Consider the following 18,969-nt stretch of genomic DNA (forward strand, 5'->3'; position numbering starts at 1 on the left):
TCCTTTAATACGCATGATTTGCAATAGGATTGTGTTGGGTTTTTTCCCTCATAAGGGACACCAGAGCACCAGTAAGTTTTCTTTTATATACTGTTCAATCATTTGGTTGGTATTTATTTACTGACGCTCAGTAAGAGTGTGCATCAATAGCCTAGCATTGCAGAAGTATCTTTGGCCATCTCTAAACCTGGCTTTTATTTTTTAAACATACACATACACTTCTGAAATTCATTCTTTACCATTAAGTAGTATTTAGGTAGCTGCTTGTTAGTACCTGGCAGTCTCTCTAGTTCAGCTGAAATTTCATTTGTTATGTTATAGAAGTTGGTTCAGAGTGAATTTGTGTCTGAGCATGAAGTGCTAAACGGGGTTTTGTTAGACAAGGTTGTATCAGAACACAGTTGTGAATCAGGCAGAGGGCAAATAACTATCGTATGGTGAAATGTGTGTTTTTTAAGAAGGCATTTCGAAGAGTGATGTGTTTTAAGTATTGTTTATGTAGTTTTTCGCACAGAAGTCTTGAAAGGTAATTTACATGTTTTTTAACAGGACTGAATGGAAAAACAGGGCCTGTAATGGAAAAACAAAGCCTGTAACAGAAAAAGGGTCTTCCAACAGCATCCATTTTATAAGAACATAGTCTAGCTAGCACCTAACTTGTCTCAGTTTTTGCAGTGGTGAGCAGTGGCAATGAAGGCTTCATATTCTAAGGAAGTCTGAGGTATTGGAAATTAGCAGCTTTCTTAGTATACCTGCATGTTTAAAAGGGATCATTTTACTCCTGAGTTTTTATCTGTATTGAGACCTTAGAATATAAGCTTTGAAGGAAGTTTCCATGTGTTAGTGTGATTTGCCTATTCAGGCAACATCTTAGTTCTCTTGTTCAATAGAGATAATAGTTTTTTTATTTTAAGTGGTGAAATACCATGCATACTAGGCTTTGTAACTATGTTTTCCCCTGTCTAAATAAATGTCACTCTTTTATCTAGAAATAACCATATTCCATACAAAATGTCAGTTCCTTCTTTCTGCCTTTTCTTGTTTTCCTGTGAACATTTTCCTGGGTGCAGTGATTTTTCTCAAAAGAAAGGCAGTGGGTCACAGAACCTGCCCATGAGCCCCGTTGCAGGAGCGGTGGGAGGTGTGACGGTGTGTGTGCCACCACTCGGGAATTTTGCTCCTTGCCTCTGCAGCCCTTTAGGAACCTGGTGCTGGGTGGTTTCTGGCTGGTGCTGTGCTGCTCCAGCTGCGGGCTCTCTGTCGCTGGTGCTGTGTGTTCACCGCAGCCGCTGCCAGCCCGCGCTGCCGGCCTGCGGGACGCCTGTAGCACCTGCTGGGGCTTCTGTTCAGGGCTCTGCAGGGGCCCACAGTAAACCCCTGCTGAAGACCTCAGCTGTCACTTTGATTGTGGATTTGCCCTTTTTGATTCTCTCTATGAGACAGCAGAGTGCCTGGAGATTTGTTTTGAGTTGTCTGAACTTGGTGAATATAGTTAGTAAGAAGCTGACCAAGGTCACCATCCTGTAAGTGAGCTTATTTACCACTGTAGACATGAAAAACTTTTATCATATGTGACCTGCCTTCTTGGTATGAAAGCTTTTTGAGTCAGTTTGTGACAGGTTAGTGTCAAACATTACAAAAGCGGCACATAGCAGCCTGCACGTACATTTCTCTGTGCATTTTTCAGTTCACCTTCTGCATTTCCTGTACAGTTTTGATGATTGATAGTTGTCTTTAAAATCTGTCTTTTAAGTAGAGCTGCACCTTTTCATAAAAATGAAGAGGAGATGATACAAGGGAAATTGAAATGAAATAAAATAAATGCATATTTCAGTATTTGAAAGAAATTGGATACCATAGTAATATTTGTATGCAGAAGTTTTAGAATTAAAACATAGCATGCACATGCAAATGTTTAAATACATGGACAAACATTAACACACTTTTTTTTCTTTTTTTTTTAAATTGTTTTATTGAAATTGTTTCTTTTCCTTGAATGAGCATAGCTGTTATAACTGGGCTAAGTTAGGAGTGGAGCTTTCTGGGCTTTTATAACTGTGTAAAGCTTGAAGGGATCTCAGGCCCGTTTCTTTTCTGGATGTTGTCTATGGTAACATGTAAAATCCAGTTAAAATATATGTTACATGTACTGTTACAGTAAGAGATGTTACTGTATCCACTCTTTGGTTAAATCAACACAGGTTGGGGATGTATGTATGATATAAAACAGCAAAAACTTAAACATGTTGGTTGGGTCCTCTTTGCCTTGGCATTATTTACCAGTTTTGATGAAGTTCCCTAGCAAATCTGTACCTTTTGGGGATGTGCCAAAGGATTAAGGAAACACCTTCACTTACATTGGTTTTAAAAAATGTCAGATGGGATGACCCTTTTAATTTCAGGTCTAAATTTCATCCCAGACAAAATGAAAGAATAATTGAAGATAAGCTTGCATATCTGAAAGCTCACCTTTTTCCCCCAAACACAAGTTGGTCTAATGAAATGTACTAGCATTGCCTACAGATCAAGACTGTTGTAATTTATGCTATTTAGCATAGCATATGGGAGCTTAGATCTAGTCAACAAATGTGAAATAGTATTTTGTTGAAATCAGAAGCATTTGGTAAAAGAACTAAGGTAGGTGTACTTGTTTGGTTTTTTTTTTTTTTAAAGTATGCCACTAGACAGTGTTAACACCCCACATCTTCACTTTCATGTAGTGACAATCTCTAGTGCAGCATTTCTCTATTAAAGTGTAATATAAGAATTGAAGAACAATGAAGATTTGAGACTGGTGTGGTGTATTGTAGAAGTCCTAAGAAAAAGTTTATCTTCATTAATGATTTGCCTGAGTGATGCAACTTAAATACTTCCACAGAGACACAAATTGCTTTAATGAAAACTTAAACCTCAAGAAACTTCAGAATCAATGGTAGTGCATCATGGATGTCAAGGCTAGTGGAGTTCCATCCACAATAAAGACATGGCCCTAGTTCTTGATTGTGCTACTATATCTAATGATAGAAGAATGAGACCCTCCAATTCTCAAACAAACAAAAGATCTTAAAGAAATGGATGATTTTAAGCTGGCGCCAGTGTTATAACTGGTATTACTGTATCATTTCCATATTAGAAGAGACTAGAATATACTTAAAGTTTCCAGAAAACACATGGTCAGACATTAAAAGCACCAAGTTTACAAATACATAAAGTATGTTTAGTTCTAGTTGGATTAAAGTGTTCCACTCCTCAATCATCTGGAAAAAAAGAAGTGGATTTTTATGGAGTAAAGTTAAAGAGTGGAAGTTAAGTACAGTCTTTATTCTTAATGTACTAGTAAGTTTTGAAATTTAGAATAATATGTAATTTAAAATAGTCTCCTTGATTTTGTAAGAAGGAAAAAAATATTGGAGTGTCTTGTGTAAGCAATGAAATACATTGTAGTGGTCTCCAACATGGTAATGAAAAACCTGTGGCCATATCTCTTGAAGTGAGCTTTGTATAGCACATTCATGGCTGTATTCCACTGCTCATAATGGCAGTCGGTTTTAGCTGTATAATGTTTCCAGTGGAACCAACAGGTTGCTGTAGGAATGTAGATACTAGAGAAGGATGAGTTTTTTGAGGCATGTAGGTTTGATATTACTACAAAAATAAAGCGTAACTGTATCTTTTTCCTGTAATTGCATCTGTAGATAAGAAGCCAAGAAATAGGGGTCATACATGGAAGAATTTATTCTTCCACCCATTTTATCCAACTGTATTACAGCCCTTTAGAACCATGATTCTGAATTCAGCAAGTTAGGTAGGACTAGGTAACAGCATGCTTTGTCATGTGTTAAATAATTGCTACCTGGATAGCTATTAAAAGTCAGTAACATGAAGAACATAAAAGCATGATTATTTCAGTTTTGTCCTTGAAATGTGGGTCAAAGTTTACATTCGTTGTACAAAGAGTCATAGCAAGAATGAAGAGAGCACTAAAGGGTATCTCTGCTTTCTGTTAATTGTTCGTGAAGGTTAAGTAAAATCGGTATATTTGAATTGAATATTAAGTTTGCCATCTGGGAAGAAGGAAATAAAAATAAAGAGTAGGTAAATAAATCGTTTTAGTGTTCCAATCAGTGAAGAAGACAGAGGAAAAAAACCCTCTACAGAGTAGCCGTAATAATACTAATGGCCAAAATTTCTTACTATGTCTTGGACCATTTTTCATAGCTTTTACATTTGAAATACTTTAACTTAAATCAACACTGCCTCTTCTTGTAAGTCTTGATTTGGTGGGTTTTTTAGATTAGGAGGGAAAAGGTTTTTTGTGGGTGCAGAAAATGCTTTCTGAGTACGTTCTCTGTTTTTTAACCTATGAACTTCCTTGCCTATCAATAGAAATGTATTATGGCTGTGAATGTGTATTTCTCTCTCTGCAATTTTACATATCCTGCATGAAGCAGGCAAGATTTTTTTGAGCATCCTATTTACAGTATGTATACACACAAAGTTTTATTACGGTGTACTAAAAAAAAATCATAGGACAACATTTGTTTTTGTTTTATTATCTTCTTAAAGCTATATTTAAAGATGGAATAAACTAAAACCTTAGTTCCTCAAACATGAAGGTTTCTTAGACAGAACTCTTGACTTTATCTTTTTCCTTCATGCTAAACGAAAATCTGAAAGGAGATTTTACCTGAGCATATTTAACACCATCTCCATGACAACCAGCTAATTAATCACTATCAGTCTGGCTTTGGTCCTCTTCAGTGAACTGATACTTTCCAGCTTTTTTTCACATATCTTCTGTGTTTTCTATGAAGGTCATTTATTTAGTGACATTATGTCCTTGGGAGTAGGAGCCTTTTCATACAAGAAACAATTTTCTTTAAAGCAGTTTAAATGTACCTGTGGTTTCCTCTGTTTTGCTTCCTGCACAGTAGTAGGGAGATTTTAAGGTTAGGGTTTTGGGTTTTTTCTGTCTTCTTGCTTTTTCTGAAATTTCCATTTTTTTTCTTTTGGGCATAAGGGTTCAGTAGTACATTATGTGGCCACATTGCAGTACAGAAATGTCCAAGCTGAGTTTGCATCTAAGTAGTATAGTAAGTAAGAATGGGCTAAGGGTTCAAAGTAGTATAGTAAGTAAGAATGGGCTAAAGGTTCAACTAGTTCTTTTGCTTCTTGGGACAGAATTGGCTGGTCTGAGCCTCTGTTGCTGCATTGCTGTAAGTATTCATGCTTGCTTCTGTAAGTCATCACTGCACTATCATGCAGTCAGAGTTTCTGCAATGTTAGAGGTATTTGGAGTCAATCAACATGCTTGTCGTGGCTACTGCATAATTTTTTACATTTATAAATTTGGTTAGAAGGCCTGATAATAGTATTACTGTTGCAAGTAATTGCAAATTTTCTCCTATGATAGCAGTCTTCAGCCTGTGAACTCTTAAGAACATAAAGTCTATAGAACCTAATGTCTGTAGGTGCTCAGACCAGTCATCCATATAGTTCAATATCCTGTCATTCCTAACAGACTCTCATAGAGGATACTTGTGATAGACTCTAGGGGCAAGAGATAAGATGAGGTTGTGCAGGATATTTTCCCCAGGACATTTTCCCAATCTTTGCTTGTCTGTGGCTAAAGAGTTCAAAGTTTGCAAGCAGTAAAAAGAATGGAAGCTGAGGCTAGGAAAGAAAAGTATTTATCCATCTTGACCACATATTGCATTTTTAAGTTTTCATTTTGTTTCTGAATGACTATTCACTGCTTCTTACAAATTAAATATGTTTATACATATGAATTTATACATATTATGTAAAATTGACTATACCCCTCATTCCTGCGTCTCCTTTTCACTGGCTCATATTTAGTTCCAATCCATGTTTTCCTTTCATGTCTCGTGACTGTATTATTGTTTGAAGTTATTCCATATATTTACTCTTTGGGTGCCATATTGTTTGCAGATAGTTTGTGGGACACCTTAATCATCTATACAATTTAGTAGTATAGAATTTAGTACTTCTAAAAGCTGGATATTGGTATTCAGGTGTAGTTTAGAACTCTTGAAGATAGAAGCAGTACATTAAAAGAAGTGCCAGTAGATTTGTGTAGAAAAGCAATAGGAGAATCTGTATTTTGACTGAATATTTTACATATTGTTGAAAGTAAGAAATGCATATAAGCATACTGTTAAGCTGGTTTTAAAGTGTGCGAAAAACAATAAAGAAAGCAATGATGTTTGGGCAACTCCTTTATTTTTTTCACATGTACTGGGCAAACAAAACAGTTTCAGAAGGGCGAAATGAACTGGGAAGGGCTGGAAATAATTTTGGTAGTTCCCTAACAACAAACATTAGTTGTTTTTTAATATTTTTTTAACATATTGTATGAGAATATGTAACTGAAGATAATAGATACGGATATTTTACATAATAAATTACTAAGGCGTTTGATCTGAGCAGCTCTGAGCAGTTAAGTACTTGGGATTTATATGAAGTAAAGTGGTGACAGGAAACTTGCATAGAGTTGGAGATGAGTTGAGCTGCAGAAGTGACCATAAAGATGGAAAACACTCTTTTTTGTGGTAGATTATGTCTACTCTGAAGCATTTTCATTCAGCTACTTATTTGACATTGTGATTATCTGGATTTAAACATTTTAATGATTTTATCTCTCTTTTTGTTTTTGTTTTTGTTTTTGTTTTGTTTTGTTTTGTTTTGTTGGTTCCTGACATGCTATTGAACTATTACTCTGAAGATTGCTGTGTTCACTGTATCCTGGCTTGCTTGTTCTGTGAATTTCTCACCCTCTGTAACATTGTTCTGGGACAAGCATCCTGTGGCATCTGCACGTCGGATGCCTGCTGCTGCTGCTGCGGGGACGAGATGGGGGATGACTGTAACTGCCCATGTGATATGGACTGTGGCATAATGGATGCGTGTTGTGAATCTGCAGATTGCTTGGAGATCTGCATGGAATGCTGTGGGATCTGCTTCCCATCATGAAATATTTATCCCTTTCTATATTATTCTCTATAAAACTGGAGAGCTTTTCTTTAAATATATTTGAAGAAAGACAAGGTAAGATTTTCACACTTGCACTGTTAATTCCCTTTATATAAATATTTTTTTAAAAAGCAATCCTCAAATCTGTATTCTAACACAAATTGTATAGTTTTGTATTTGAAACTAAAGCTACATTCCAGCTTCCTTTTGGCTTTGCAAATGGAAGAGTTTACTGAAAGTGAATTATAGGCCTGATACTGCAGGCCATATGAAGGCAAAATTGCCATTTGAATCGAGTGATAGATTTTGGTCAGAGAACAGACTGCAAGGCAAAGCCTTAAGTATTTGCCTTTATCTACTTTAATGTTTAAACACTCAAATGCCACCATGCATAACATGCCTTTACAGGCATTCTGAAAATCAGAATATCTATATTTCTCTCTCTTTGGGTTGAAAGCAACTTTGCTCTATTGTTTTAAACTTAGTTCAAAAGCCAGCATCAGAAATCAGAATTGGCTTTACTACAGTGGTCATGTTGGCAGTATGCCTTTTGTTTTGAATATCTCATTGATTAGACAGTAATTCCTGGTATTTTCCATTGTTGAGATTATCTGACAATCTAAAGTCAGCATAAGTTTTGCCCTGGATTGGAAGAGTACCAGGATTTCTTTGTCATCAATCAAGACAGAATAGAGACCTTATCATTTTAGTTCAGTACTATTATTACTTGAAATGCTTCGTCTTAGAAAGAGACTTTGGAAATCTGTGTAGACAGGAAATATATCCTTAGAGTATCAAACTAATACACAAAAACACTTCAAAAATTTGCTATAATAGGAAAATTATTAGAAGTTAACTCAAGAATCTAAACCAGTTCTTTAAGTGGCCTGGTCAGTGTTTGTGGTTTGGAGCCAGTGTCACATAGCTTAGTATTTATTTCTTTAGAGTGTAAGATCTACAGAGGGTAGCAGAATTTAAACAGTGTATAAGAACAAATTAAAACTGACTTGATCAAGGAATTCTGCCATTATATGCAACAAGCAAGTGAAAAAAAGGTTTATTCTCACATACATTTTAAATTTTGTTTTTAAATAACTGTGTAAAAAAAGATCATTTGAAAATATAGGATATGCTTCAAAAATAAAAGGATTGGTATTTAAAATGTTTGAAAAATACAGTTAAGATCTGTTGGACCTAACTGTATATTCCCTATTACGCCATTAAGTTTTTCCAAGAAATCTCTCTCTTTTGTAATTGTAATTGTGGAACACATTAAGAGGTTTATGGCATTCCCAAATTTAGGAAATTAAAGTACCCGTTTTCTTTACCATCTGCTAATTTTTCCCCTCCATGTCTGTTGCTCACAAACTTTTCTGTGTAAACCACCCACACATCTTGATCTCACAGACTTAAACTTTCCTGTTTACACTCCAGATACTCCATTTGTAGAGTGTAGATTTGTAGATCTCCTAAATTCAGGCTTTGTTACAGGAGTCATCAATAGCCAATAGCATCTGTGTTGAGTGAATTGGCCATAAATGTCTTTCTACTATAGTGAATTCAATTTATGCAAATGTGACAAGCTAAAGATCACAGGAGTGTGAAGCTAAGTCGACAAGTGGTCTGATATTAACCAAAACTTCTTCTTGTGAACACTGACTAGTAGTGCCTACTACTGCAAGTTATCACTGAAGCCAAATCCTTAACTATACTAGGGAGCTGGGAAGTGTTACGCTTTGCCTTAGCATATGCAATATTGTGGTGTATTCTGATGCAATGCAGATTCACCCTCAGAGGGTTTCCTAATCTGTTTTTTGATGTTTGCTGCAAGTATTATTCTTATACTGGGTTTTTTTTTCCATGTATTGGGCCAGATTCTGATCTGTATTACGTAAATTAAGTGCATTTCCATTCATGTCAGAATTTTCTATTGGTTAAATTCCAGTCAGAGAGCACAAAAATATTATGGTAATAGGCAGGCTAATAAGGAATAATATAGTTAAATTGATAAATTCCCAGTGCTCAGAATCAGGCTCATGGGGCTCAATTATGACTCCTAAAAGGCTGAACCACATTGGGAAGGGGGAAGAGGTGCCTTGGTTGAGTGGCATTGCCTGGAGGCATTTTGTCTTTGTAAGGCATAATGCCTCTGGGGAAACTGGGGGCATCACAGTGAGCATTGGGACTCAATGCACCTTGGAAAAAGTCTAGACAACACTTTGTCCATTGTAGGTCTGTGGTTGACACCGTGGTTGTGGGAACATGTTCTCTGAGGCTAGACAGCACCATGTCTTTCCTCTGTGTCCTTCTGGTCACAGAGAGGTGAATTATGGCTGTTTCTTGTCTGATTGTGCTTTTGGGACAGGGAAGAGGACTTCCAGTCTCTTGTCTTGCCTCAGTATCCATGCCCTGCTGGAGCAGTTCCAGTTCTGTGCTTGGAAAATGCATATTTGTGTATTTTAGTGAATGCTAGATCTTACTAAAAATTACTATTACCACAGGTTGATATGGTTAAAAAAAAAAAACCAAAACCAATCCTTTGCCCGTGTAAAAGTTATCTATAGAGTTTGCCCTGCACGAGCGCTTGTTTCTACTTACTGGAACTTACTGGCTTTGTGATTTATTGAAATTATGAAAACAGTAATTACCAGAACTTTGTTCATGCATATGTGTATATACTTTTTCTCACACACATGGACATACACACACAGATATGTATTTCCCCACTTTATTTGTGAAATGCTAGGAAGTGAAAATAATGTTATTAAACCTGATGATGATTAGAAGTATCAAAGTATTACAGGCAATTGAAAAATTAAAAATTGTGTATTTTATTTGACATTTAAATGTAATCTGCTACTGTTTGTCATAGATATATTAGCACTTTAGAAAAACGTATCTTTGTAGCAGAGAATATTAGCATGTAGTTTAAGGAATTCCTTTCTATATTTATATCCTTAAATTCTGTTTTGTAATTTTCATTCTATAATCAATCTTGTAAGCACCTTGTGTAATTTAAAAAAAAGCAGAATTAGAAGTCAAATGTGAAAATACAGTTTAAATAAAATGAAAACATTAGAACTTACTTGTCTATTTTATAATAATTCTTGTGAACTTGTACAGTATTTCAGGTTATAGTTCTGCAAACTGGCCCATTTGAAAAATATGCTGTTTCTATTTTATCTCAATTGGATGTGCTACTTGCAAACACTATTTTGAAATAAAGATCTTTATTTTGAAACTTTTGGATGTCACCTTCTTCTAATCTTGCTTTGTTACTCCTCTGAAGAATAATTTCATGTCTTTTTGTGGTTTTTTTTCTTCTGCTTTAACCCTTCCTAAAGGTGTTGGCCTTTGAGGGACTTGCACAGAGGGTGAACCGGTGTGCAAGTTGTTGTACAGGTGGAGCTCAGCCAACTCAGACACTAGAAGCTGTGCTAACGTGACCCTCCAGCAGTAAAAAAGTTTGTCATTAAGAGGGAAAATTCATTCTGGGGTGAAAATGGATTAATTAGGTGAAATTCCAGTAATGATTAAATTTTATCAAAATGAAAGTTATTTTAAAACATCTACAGCAAGTCTTCAGTTTATTAAAAACAAGCTGAACCAAGAGTGTAATCAGCTCTTAGTATTCATATATTTTTTTCATGTTGGCTTAAGCTAAGTGTGAACATCCCTATCCTACTTTAAAAGTTCAGAAACTGCATGTCTATAGACTTTTGCACTAATTTTTCTACATCTATACCCCTGCAGAGGGTCAAAACCAATTGCTTCTCTGGCCATTACAGAGGAGAGATGATAAAACTGGCAGAAATTGTGTTTGAGTGTGTATCATGAAGTCTTCCATTGAGAATGTGCACCAAAATACTTTTTTTAGTAAATGAACTGATAAACACATAGACAAATAGTATCATTTGACACCTATTTTGGTTGGTTTAGTTATCTATAAGAATTCCAGAAAAAAATGGCTCCTGTAAAGGAGGATGGGGAGCATTCAGGAGCTTTTGGATTGAATAATGGCTCTATTTCAGTCATAGTTCTCATGTTAAGAACTGTGTATTGGCTTAAATGAATCACTGATTTTATAATATTCTAAATGAGAAACTTTTCTGAGCTCCTTGCACACTCAGGCTTTTTTTTCAAATCTCAATGGTTGCAATATATGATGTATGTTCTTGGAGAGCAGTGCCAATTATATTGATGTATCTCCATGATAAAGCTTTGAATATCTCCAGTCTTGTAACTTTCTAAAAGGTAACAGATCATAGAATGAATGATGTATCTGAAATCTTACTCTTGGCCCCAAAATTAGGTTAAACATTAAAGAAATATCTCCCTAATGTACTAGACATTGAGTGCATACACCATGTACTGGAAGACTTCACATTGTTTTGCTGGTGACAGTAGTAGCTCTAGAATCCTACAGATACTAATCTTGCTTTTTTCCCTTACCTTCCTAACCTTTTGCCAGCTCTTAGCACTTCCAAAGAGAGCAGGGAGACCTTAACTCAATTTTAATGTTGAAAGAAGTTCAGTAAAAATAATACACTGCACTCACTTCTGAGATGCACTTGTTGAGTGTGCTCAGTGTACTTGAATGTGAAATTGGTTGCTTGTACAAAGTTAAACACTTGCTTATGCTATTTTCCAGTGATTTGGTGCTAGTGTCATAAAAGGATGGGTTTTCTCTCCTTTAGAAATCTTTAATATCATGGGATATTTCTACTATAGTTGTAAAGAGAACATTTCCCGAACTATCATTCTGCAAAACAGGTAGATGTTTAATTTGATTAAATGTTCTTAATGTCTTTACAGCTTTTAATCATAGCTTCATAGAATGGCTTGGGTTGGGAGAGACCTTAAGCACTGTATGATTCCAACCCACTTGCCATGGGCAGGGACAACTTCAACTAGATCAGGTTGCTCAGAGCCCCATCCAACCTGGCTTTGAATACTTCCAGGGGTGAGGCATCCACAACTTCTCTGGACAACCTGTTCTAGTGCCTCATCACCCTCACACTGGGAATTGCTTCCCAATATCTAATCTAAACCTCCCTTCTTTCAGCTTTAAGCCCATTCTTCTTCGTCCTATCACTACATGACCTTGTAAATAGTCTCTCATTTTCCATTTAGGCTCACTTCAGGAAGGCTGGAAGGCTGCAGTTAGGCGAACCAAAAGCTCTTTTTTCCAGGCTGAGCAATTCCAATTCTCCTATCAGTTCAGCACACTTAATAAAACACTGCGTACAATCCTGTTTTCCTATTTTATGTACACATATTATAGCAATTGTTAGTACATTACCATTCAGTACTCATAAAAATGGAATGTAAGATGAAAGACTGTATAATACATTTTATACATTTAATAGTGCCTTACTGATTTTTATTCTGGTATGCATATGCTATTTTAACCGACAAAATGCCCTACTATAATTGGAGCTCTTTATATCATCTCAGCAGGATATGTAATTGGTGCCCAAGCACTGCACAATTCCTCTTCAATCAGTGATGTAGGATTCAGAAATTTGTCTCATCTCCAAGTTGCTCAAAGTGACCACACTGTGAATATACTGTACTCTGATATGTTTCATGTTACAGTCCTACTTTTTTAGGCACTAGATACATTGTGCCTACCTTTGTTTCCATAGCTTTTTTGCAAAGTAGAATGTTTGGTTTTGTTTTTCTTTTAAATTTTGGTTCAAAGAGAGTTGAAAGGGTCTTCATTATGGAAGTCTGGGACAATACCAAGATACACGTTGCATTTTAAGTTGCTTGTTCATCTTTTCTGTGTTCTCTGCTATGTGCAACTTCTAGTCAAAGAGACTTGTAAAAGTGTTATCTTTGGAATTTTGGACTTAGCATCTAAATAACTGAAGCTCAATGTTGAAATATTTGAAAATGAAAATTTATTGATTATCTCTTTTTTGCTCAAATAAAGCACCAGAAGTTCTATCAAGATGGATTCTGCAGAATTTTGCAAAGTGACAATCTTCAAAGTAGTTCTGCTTTCAAGAATAAGACTAGCATGTTAGTTTCAAATTAGCACATTTTAGAGTAGCATATATATATGTGTGTGTGTGTATATATATTTGCTGGTTTTTTGATTCTGAGCTACCTTCAGTTACTGAGGACTAATTAAGAACAAGCTGGGAAGTATAAATGTATTAAAATAAATGTGGTATTTCTTTCTTCCCTAGGAAATGCAATTCCATTTGTCTGTTTCTTCCTGTGAGGAGGAGACACCTTGATTACATATTTAATGTAGACTAACAGGAGTGGTTTAGAATCCACAATAACTTCAAGGTCATTAGAAGTAGCGTGTGAAGGATAAAGGGAAATGTGTTGCAAGGATCCCACTACTCTTGACAACTGCTGTCTCTGCCTCAATAATCTGCTTTGCAACTACCAAGCTTTCATGGGGTTAAGTTTAAGAAAATTAAGGTATCCATGGCTGAAATTTTATATAGAAACTCTTGTTTCTTCAGAAAGAGTAATTAGACATATTTATACAATTACATTTTAGTAAACTATTATGTCAGCTTAACTGTAACACATATTCTGGTTAAAGTACATTAAAGCAATCCAGAAGTAATTTAGCTGCAGAAGGCATTATTTTTTATCTAATTATTTGCAAATTAATGAATAAAATTAAATTCCAATCACTGAAAAAAATGAAGCAATGGTGAGAATCAGAACTACAGATTAGTTAAAGCTATGCAATGCATAACAGAATTAAAGCCGCCTTTTATTCAAATTCAATGCTTAAAAAAGAACAAATCCATCATCTTGAAATTTGACTTGTAGCTTGACATTAAAAATAATATGAGTAGAATTTTCAGTGGGGTAAGCACAAAACTAGTTCAAGTAGTGTCACTCTCAATTAATGTACTCAGGTGCTGTGCCCATTAAAATTCCCACTTGTGGGTTCAGCTCTCTATGCAAATGGGGTCATTACCTGGAGAATTTAATTGGGTATGACACTGGGAGTAGGAATTTTCCTTTCAAAATAAACCTTCTTGCACACATTTTCACTAGAAATTTGATTGTTACATATACTTCATATTGTTTGGCTCTATAAATATTTACCAAAATTGAGAATGTCCTCACTTACTTATTCTTTTACAGGTGATTCATAATGCATCAAAATGATTTTTAGATTGTTCCATGTATTGCATATGCAAGTCTTGTTACAAAATCTGTGGTGAAAAATCTTTTTTTTTGTGTGTTAAAATGGTATATTTACATGTATCACATCCTTTTGAAACTGATGTTAATTTCTATAATGTCTGAAAACAGAACATTAATAATTTTTGTAGTATATGTACATGTAAATGAAAAAAAGGTTATTTCATACTGAACCCCTACCTTACACATGATTTGGAAAGGACAAAAATTTATTGTGTTTCTGACTAATATTAACTTCCAACTTTTCTGGACGTTACTTTGTATAATCACTTGTATAAATAAGGCTAATACTGAAAGATGTTAATCCCAAAATGTACATAAAAATCTTGTGGAAACACAGAATTACATGATTGGGTGAAAGTTCTAGAGAACTTCTAGTTCAGCAGTCTACGCTATAACAGTGTCTGAAAACATCTTGGAAGCCTCTGATAAAGGGAATTTGGACACTAGAGATAGTTCTCACTCTTGCTACAGTAGAGTTTAACAGATAGAAAGCTTTTTTCCCTTACATCCATTTAATCTTACTTCCATTTCTGCAAATAAAACTGATGTACCCATGTTCTATTCCCAGCATATGTGTAGAACAATCACCATTCTCTGGTCAAAACCTTTCATATAATAACCTTTCATATAGTTTGTATATTCCTGTCCAGTTTCGCTTGTCTAATCCAAAGAAATCTAGTCCCCACCTGTTGTTTTTGGTGCAACATTCATTTCAGGCATTATAAACTGTATGAGCTGTGCTTCTCATTTCAAACTATGACAAGACTGAGGGAGCAACTCATGAAGGAATTTTTTTTCTGCTAATAAGAAGCACAGATGGTAGATAGTGTATTGAGGTAAGAAATACATCAATGTCTATAATGTGCAGGGATTTCTGTGTCATGAAAGTTGACAGTATTTCACTTGCACCTTAACTTCTATAAAGGAAAGTCGAAAGAATCAGCATTATGATCATCTACATAATCCCTTGAAAGATTTTCATGGGATTTGCAGAACACTTTAAAAATTTCCAGAATGGAGACCTGCAAGTGTTGTATTAGCAAACAAACTGAGAAAATGAATCGACCATGTCATTAAAGCATATCTACATTTGTTACTTCTGTATTTTCACTCCATCTCAGCTTTCAACTTCATGCCACTCTTGGCCACTTGGTTTACTAATCCAGCATCCTCTGTATTTTCACTGAAGCTTCCTGTCCAGTTCTATTGGGTCTTACTGCTTCTTTGATGCTTAATACATATTTATGAAAGGAAAAAAATTGCTATTGAAGAGTGATGTTTTTTCTTATTGAACTTACCTTTAACCTTGTAGAAGCCTTGCAATATGGTTTTAAGATCATAGGTGGGAGTGGATTTTAACATAAACAAACTGTGTTTCAACTGTTAGTGCTCCCTTACTATTCTTCATGTTCAAAAATGGCAATTAGAATAATTTTATTCACAGAGAAAATCTAATGTATGTCCATGTAGTTTTATGGAAAATACTTCTCAATTATTATTCACTAATGAGAATAAAAAGTTTTATAAAAATAATTGTATAGTAATAATATAATTTAGTTCTTAAGACTTTTGATTTAGGACTTATGTGACATCTTGATTTGCAATATTGTTCTTTAATATGTACAGGTGATGTAGACTGAAACCAAATAACTGATAGGTCTCAAAACCGTAGTTGTCAAATGAAAACATGTTAAAAGGATGATTTTAGAGAGGTTCTGAGGAAATTGGTACTGTGCCAGCAACTCTTCAACATTTTAATCAACGATCTGGAAACATTCCAGCAGAATTTGTAGATTAATCGATAGTTATTGGAACAGTAAATTAAATACATATCATTACAAGGTGCTTATTTAGAGCAATCTGAACCTTGTAGGATGGATCTCTTCTCAGAAAATGTTTTTCCATGCCTATGATGGGGAAAGGAAATATTCAGAATTTACTTCATATAAAAAAGAATAATTTCAAACACTTTGAAAGGACTTGAGGATCATGGTGAAGATGGTACTGAACAATGAGTTTCAGCTGAAATCCTGCAGCCTTTCATGGTGACCTTTTGATATTTCAATGGATAGTACAGTGAGTCCAAGCAAGGAAGAGTGAGTATGCTAAGGAAATCAGTTTCAGAACACCCTTTCAGTCCTTCAGGTTTTGAAAAACAGAAAGTTCAAATCAGAACATTGGAAATTACTTAGAGATATAAAATCACTTTAAGAAGAGAGAATTTCAGAGTGTATTCTACTTAAGTTTATCCTGCAGAAGACTGAGCTGTGACTTCATCACACTGTACTTGTATCTTCACAGGCACAATTGAGACTGCTTTGAAGCTTTTCTTATTCTGCCAGAGAGATACAGAAAGAAGCAAACTCTAAAGCCAAACAAAAATGAATGTCCAATTTCTTATCCAAATGTAGCTGTGAAGATAGTAAGGAGTTGAACAAACCATCAAACCCAGCATTTGATTACTCACCTCCTGGTAGTCTTGGTCCACAACTGATCCTTTTCTCAGTTACACTTAACTTTGAAAGGCTCTGTGTGTGTATATGAATACATACATACATACATACATACATATATATATATATGTATAGCATATACAGAGAAAAAATGTAGTCAAGAAATGCTGAACTGGACAGAATTTAATTTCCTTTCATATTAGAGAGGTTAGATGAGATGGTACAGTACTACCTCATAGATACCAGTCTAGGGGCAGGACTAGATTACCCTGTGTGAAGGGGGTTTGTAGAGTTCTTACTTTTGTCAAACATTAAAATAAAATAAATACCTTTTTTTTTTTTTTTTTTTTTTTTTTTTTTTTTTTTTTTTTTTTTTTTTGCCGCACCACTGCAGAATCTCCGCAACACAAATATGTATGTCCTCTATCACAGTAGTTGTCCCGGATAATATGTGGTCACAGATGATTGCCATATCAGCATTCAAATATGGTGAATGTAGGGTATAGTTCTGGACCAATAATTCAAATAAAGATTAATTTCTATTTCAAAAATGTAAAACACATTAGATGTTAATTTCAAGGGCAAAATGAAATCGAAGTCCCTAAGAAAATACCTTAAATTGGATGAATAACCTGTAAAACAAACATCATAGATAAAAAGTGAATTTGCTTAATACAAAAAACATTAATAAAATGGGCTGTGAAAGGAAGATAAGCAGCAGTGTTAAGATAAATTGTTCACTCATAGTGAAATAAATCATGGAAGTTCATCTGTGATATAGAAGTTTATGGAAAATTCACAAGACAAAATGCATTCCAGTGTATTTAACAAAGGACTCATGGGATTTGTGTGATGTGAGCTGCCAGTATAGGCTCATCATGACCATTACAAATCTACTCTGAAATGTTAAAAAAGCAAAAATGCAGAGCTAGAAGGTCCAATTCCTCTGGGTTGAGAAAAGGAAGTGGGTACTGACTGTTCTTTGTACACTATCCTTCCACACCTTGCAATGCAGGAAATTATAGAGCAGGTGGAGAGGTCAGACGTGTGTGGAGACTTTACTGCGTATTTCACTTCCCTGCTCCTTAGTTAGAGGTTAATAAAATGCTGTGTTACATTGATTCAGCTATAAATTTGCATTCCCCTACTCCAGAAGAAATTTAGCAGGCAAACTGTGCCATTAGGTTTATTTTTTTATTTATTTCCCTTAGGCTTCCTTGGTCCTGTGTTACTCTTAAGGGAGTCAAATGATAAAATGAAAATTGACCCCTATGGAAATCATTAGTACTTTGTAAGACTGTATTATGTGACATGGGGCTTTCTCCAATGACCAAATGAATTTTACCCTTTTCTTTTCTTGGTTTCCAGAAAGAAAAGGGTTTAATAATCCACTGTGATGTATATGCTTGCATGTGTGTTTATTCATTTTCTTACTCTCTACTAAGGCCTTTTAAGCCTTGTGGTCTCGTTGAAATGAAATGAAAAGTGAGAGCAATTTTAAAAAGCCAATGAAAATCAAAGGAGACTGATCTTATTCTTACTCCAGTGAGAGGACAGTGGCAGAATTTGGTCAGCTCCTGTAAGCTGTCAGGGAATCCACAGAAAGGAGACTTACTAAAAATGTTTAATAGTGAAAAACTTGCAGTTGAAGTTCATATTTTATTAAATGCATGGAAATCAAGCTGAGCAATTGAAATCACACAAATGGAAATTAGTTCTTCAACTCATGGAACTAGCTCTTCTGCATGGTTTAAGCTTGACTCTCATACAGATGAACAGTTTAAATTATTTTCAAAATAAATCCTATTTCTTTGTCTCCTGTTTTGTAACATTTACTTTTGGAAATCATTAAAGGGGAATACCATAAAGTATTTGGAAATACTTTATGGTATTCCCCTTTAATGATTCAAGGTTTCCCCCTCTCACCCACAAACAGATTTCTAAGTCCATTTTTCCAAGAAAGTGTTGAGGAAGAAAACTAGAAATGACGGAAAAAAATTATTTGCCAGTAGTCAAGAAAGAAGACCGAAGGATTGAAAAAGAAACTGTTGTTACTGACATATTTGCTTGTTTATTTCCTTTTTTACCAATAATACTTTTTGACTCAAGACTAAACTTTTTTTAAAAATTTTCCAAATAATAAGCTAAAGCAAGTTTTAAAAATAAATATTTCATAATTAAAACAATAAATAATATACCATATAATTGTGCTCCAAGTTAGCATTAATAAAGTATTATATGTGTAATTTTTACACCTAGAAGTATCTTTGTGGTTGTCATATTTTACTGTACACAAAGCTTGATTGTTGCAGAGTAGACATCTGCCAGAAACATT

General features: G+C 34.9%; 1 protein-coding gene across 4 annotated transcripts in view; it reads left to right on the forward strand.

The window, feature by feature from the left end:
- Positions 1-10,239, forward strand: part of MDFIC (MyoD family inhibitor domain containing) — a 52,496-nt gene extending 42,257 nt beyond the window's left edge. For all 4 annotated transcript variants that reach the window (XM_083860382.1, XM_083860384.1, XM_083860383.1 and 1 more), the window contains exon 5: positions 6,746-10,239. In XM_083860382.1, the coding sequence (XP_083716508.1) occupies positions 6,746-6,993 (248 nt within the window). In that variant the 3' untranslated portion in view covers positions 6,994-10,239. The remainder of the gene's footprint in view (positions 1-6,745) is intronic.
- Positions 10,240-18,969: the final 8,730 nt, after the last annotated feature.

Source organism: Zosterops lateralis (assembly GCF_965231275.1).
Source record: "Zosterops lateralis genome assembly, chromosome: 4".
In the NCBI taxonomy this organism is placed as follows: Eukaryota; Metazoa; Chordata; class Aves; order Passeriformes; family Zosteropidae; genus Zosterops; species Zosterops lateralis.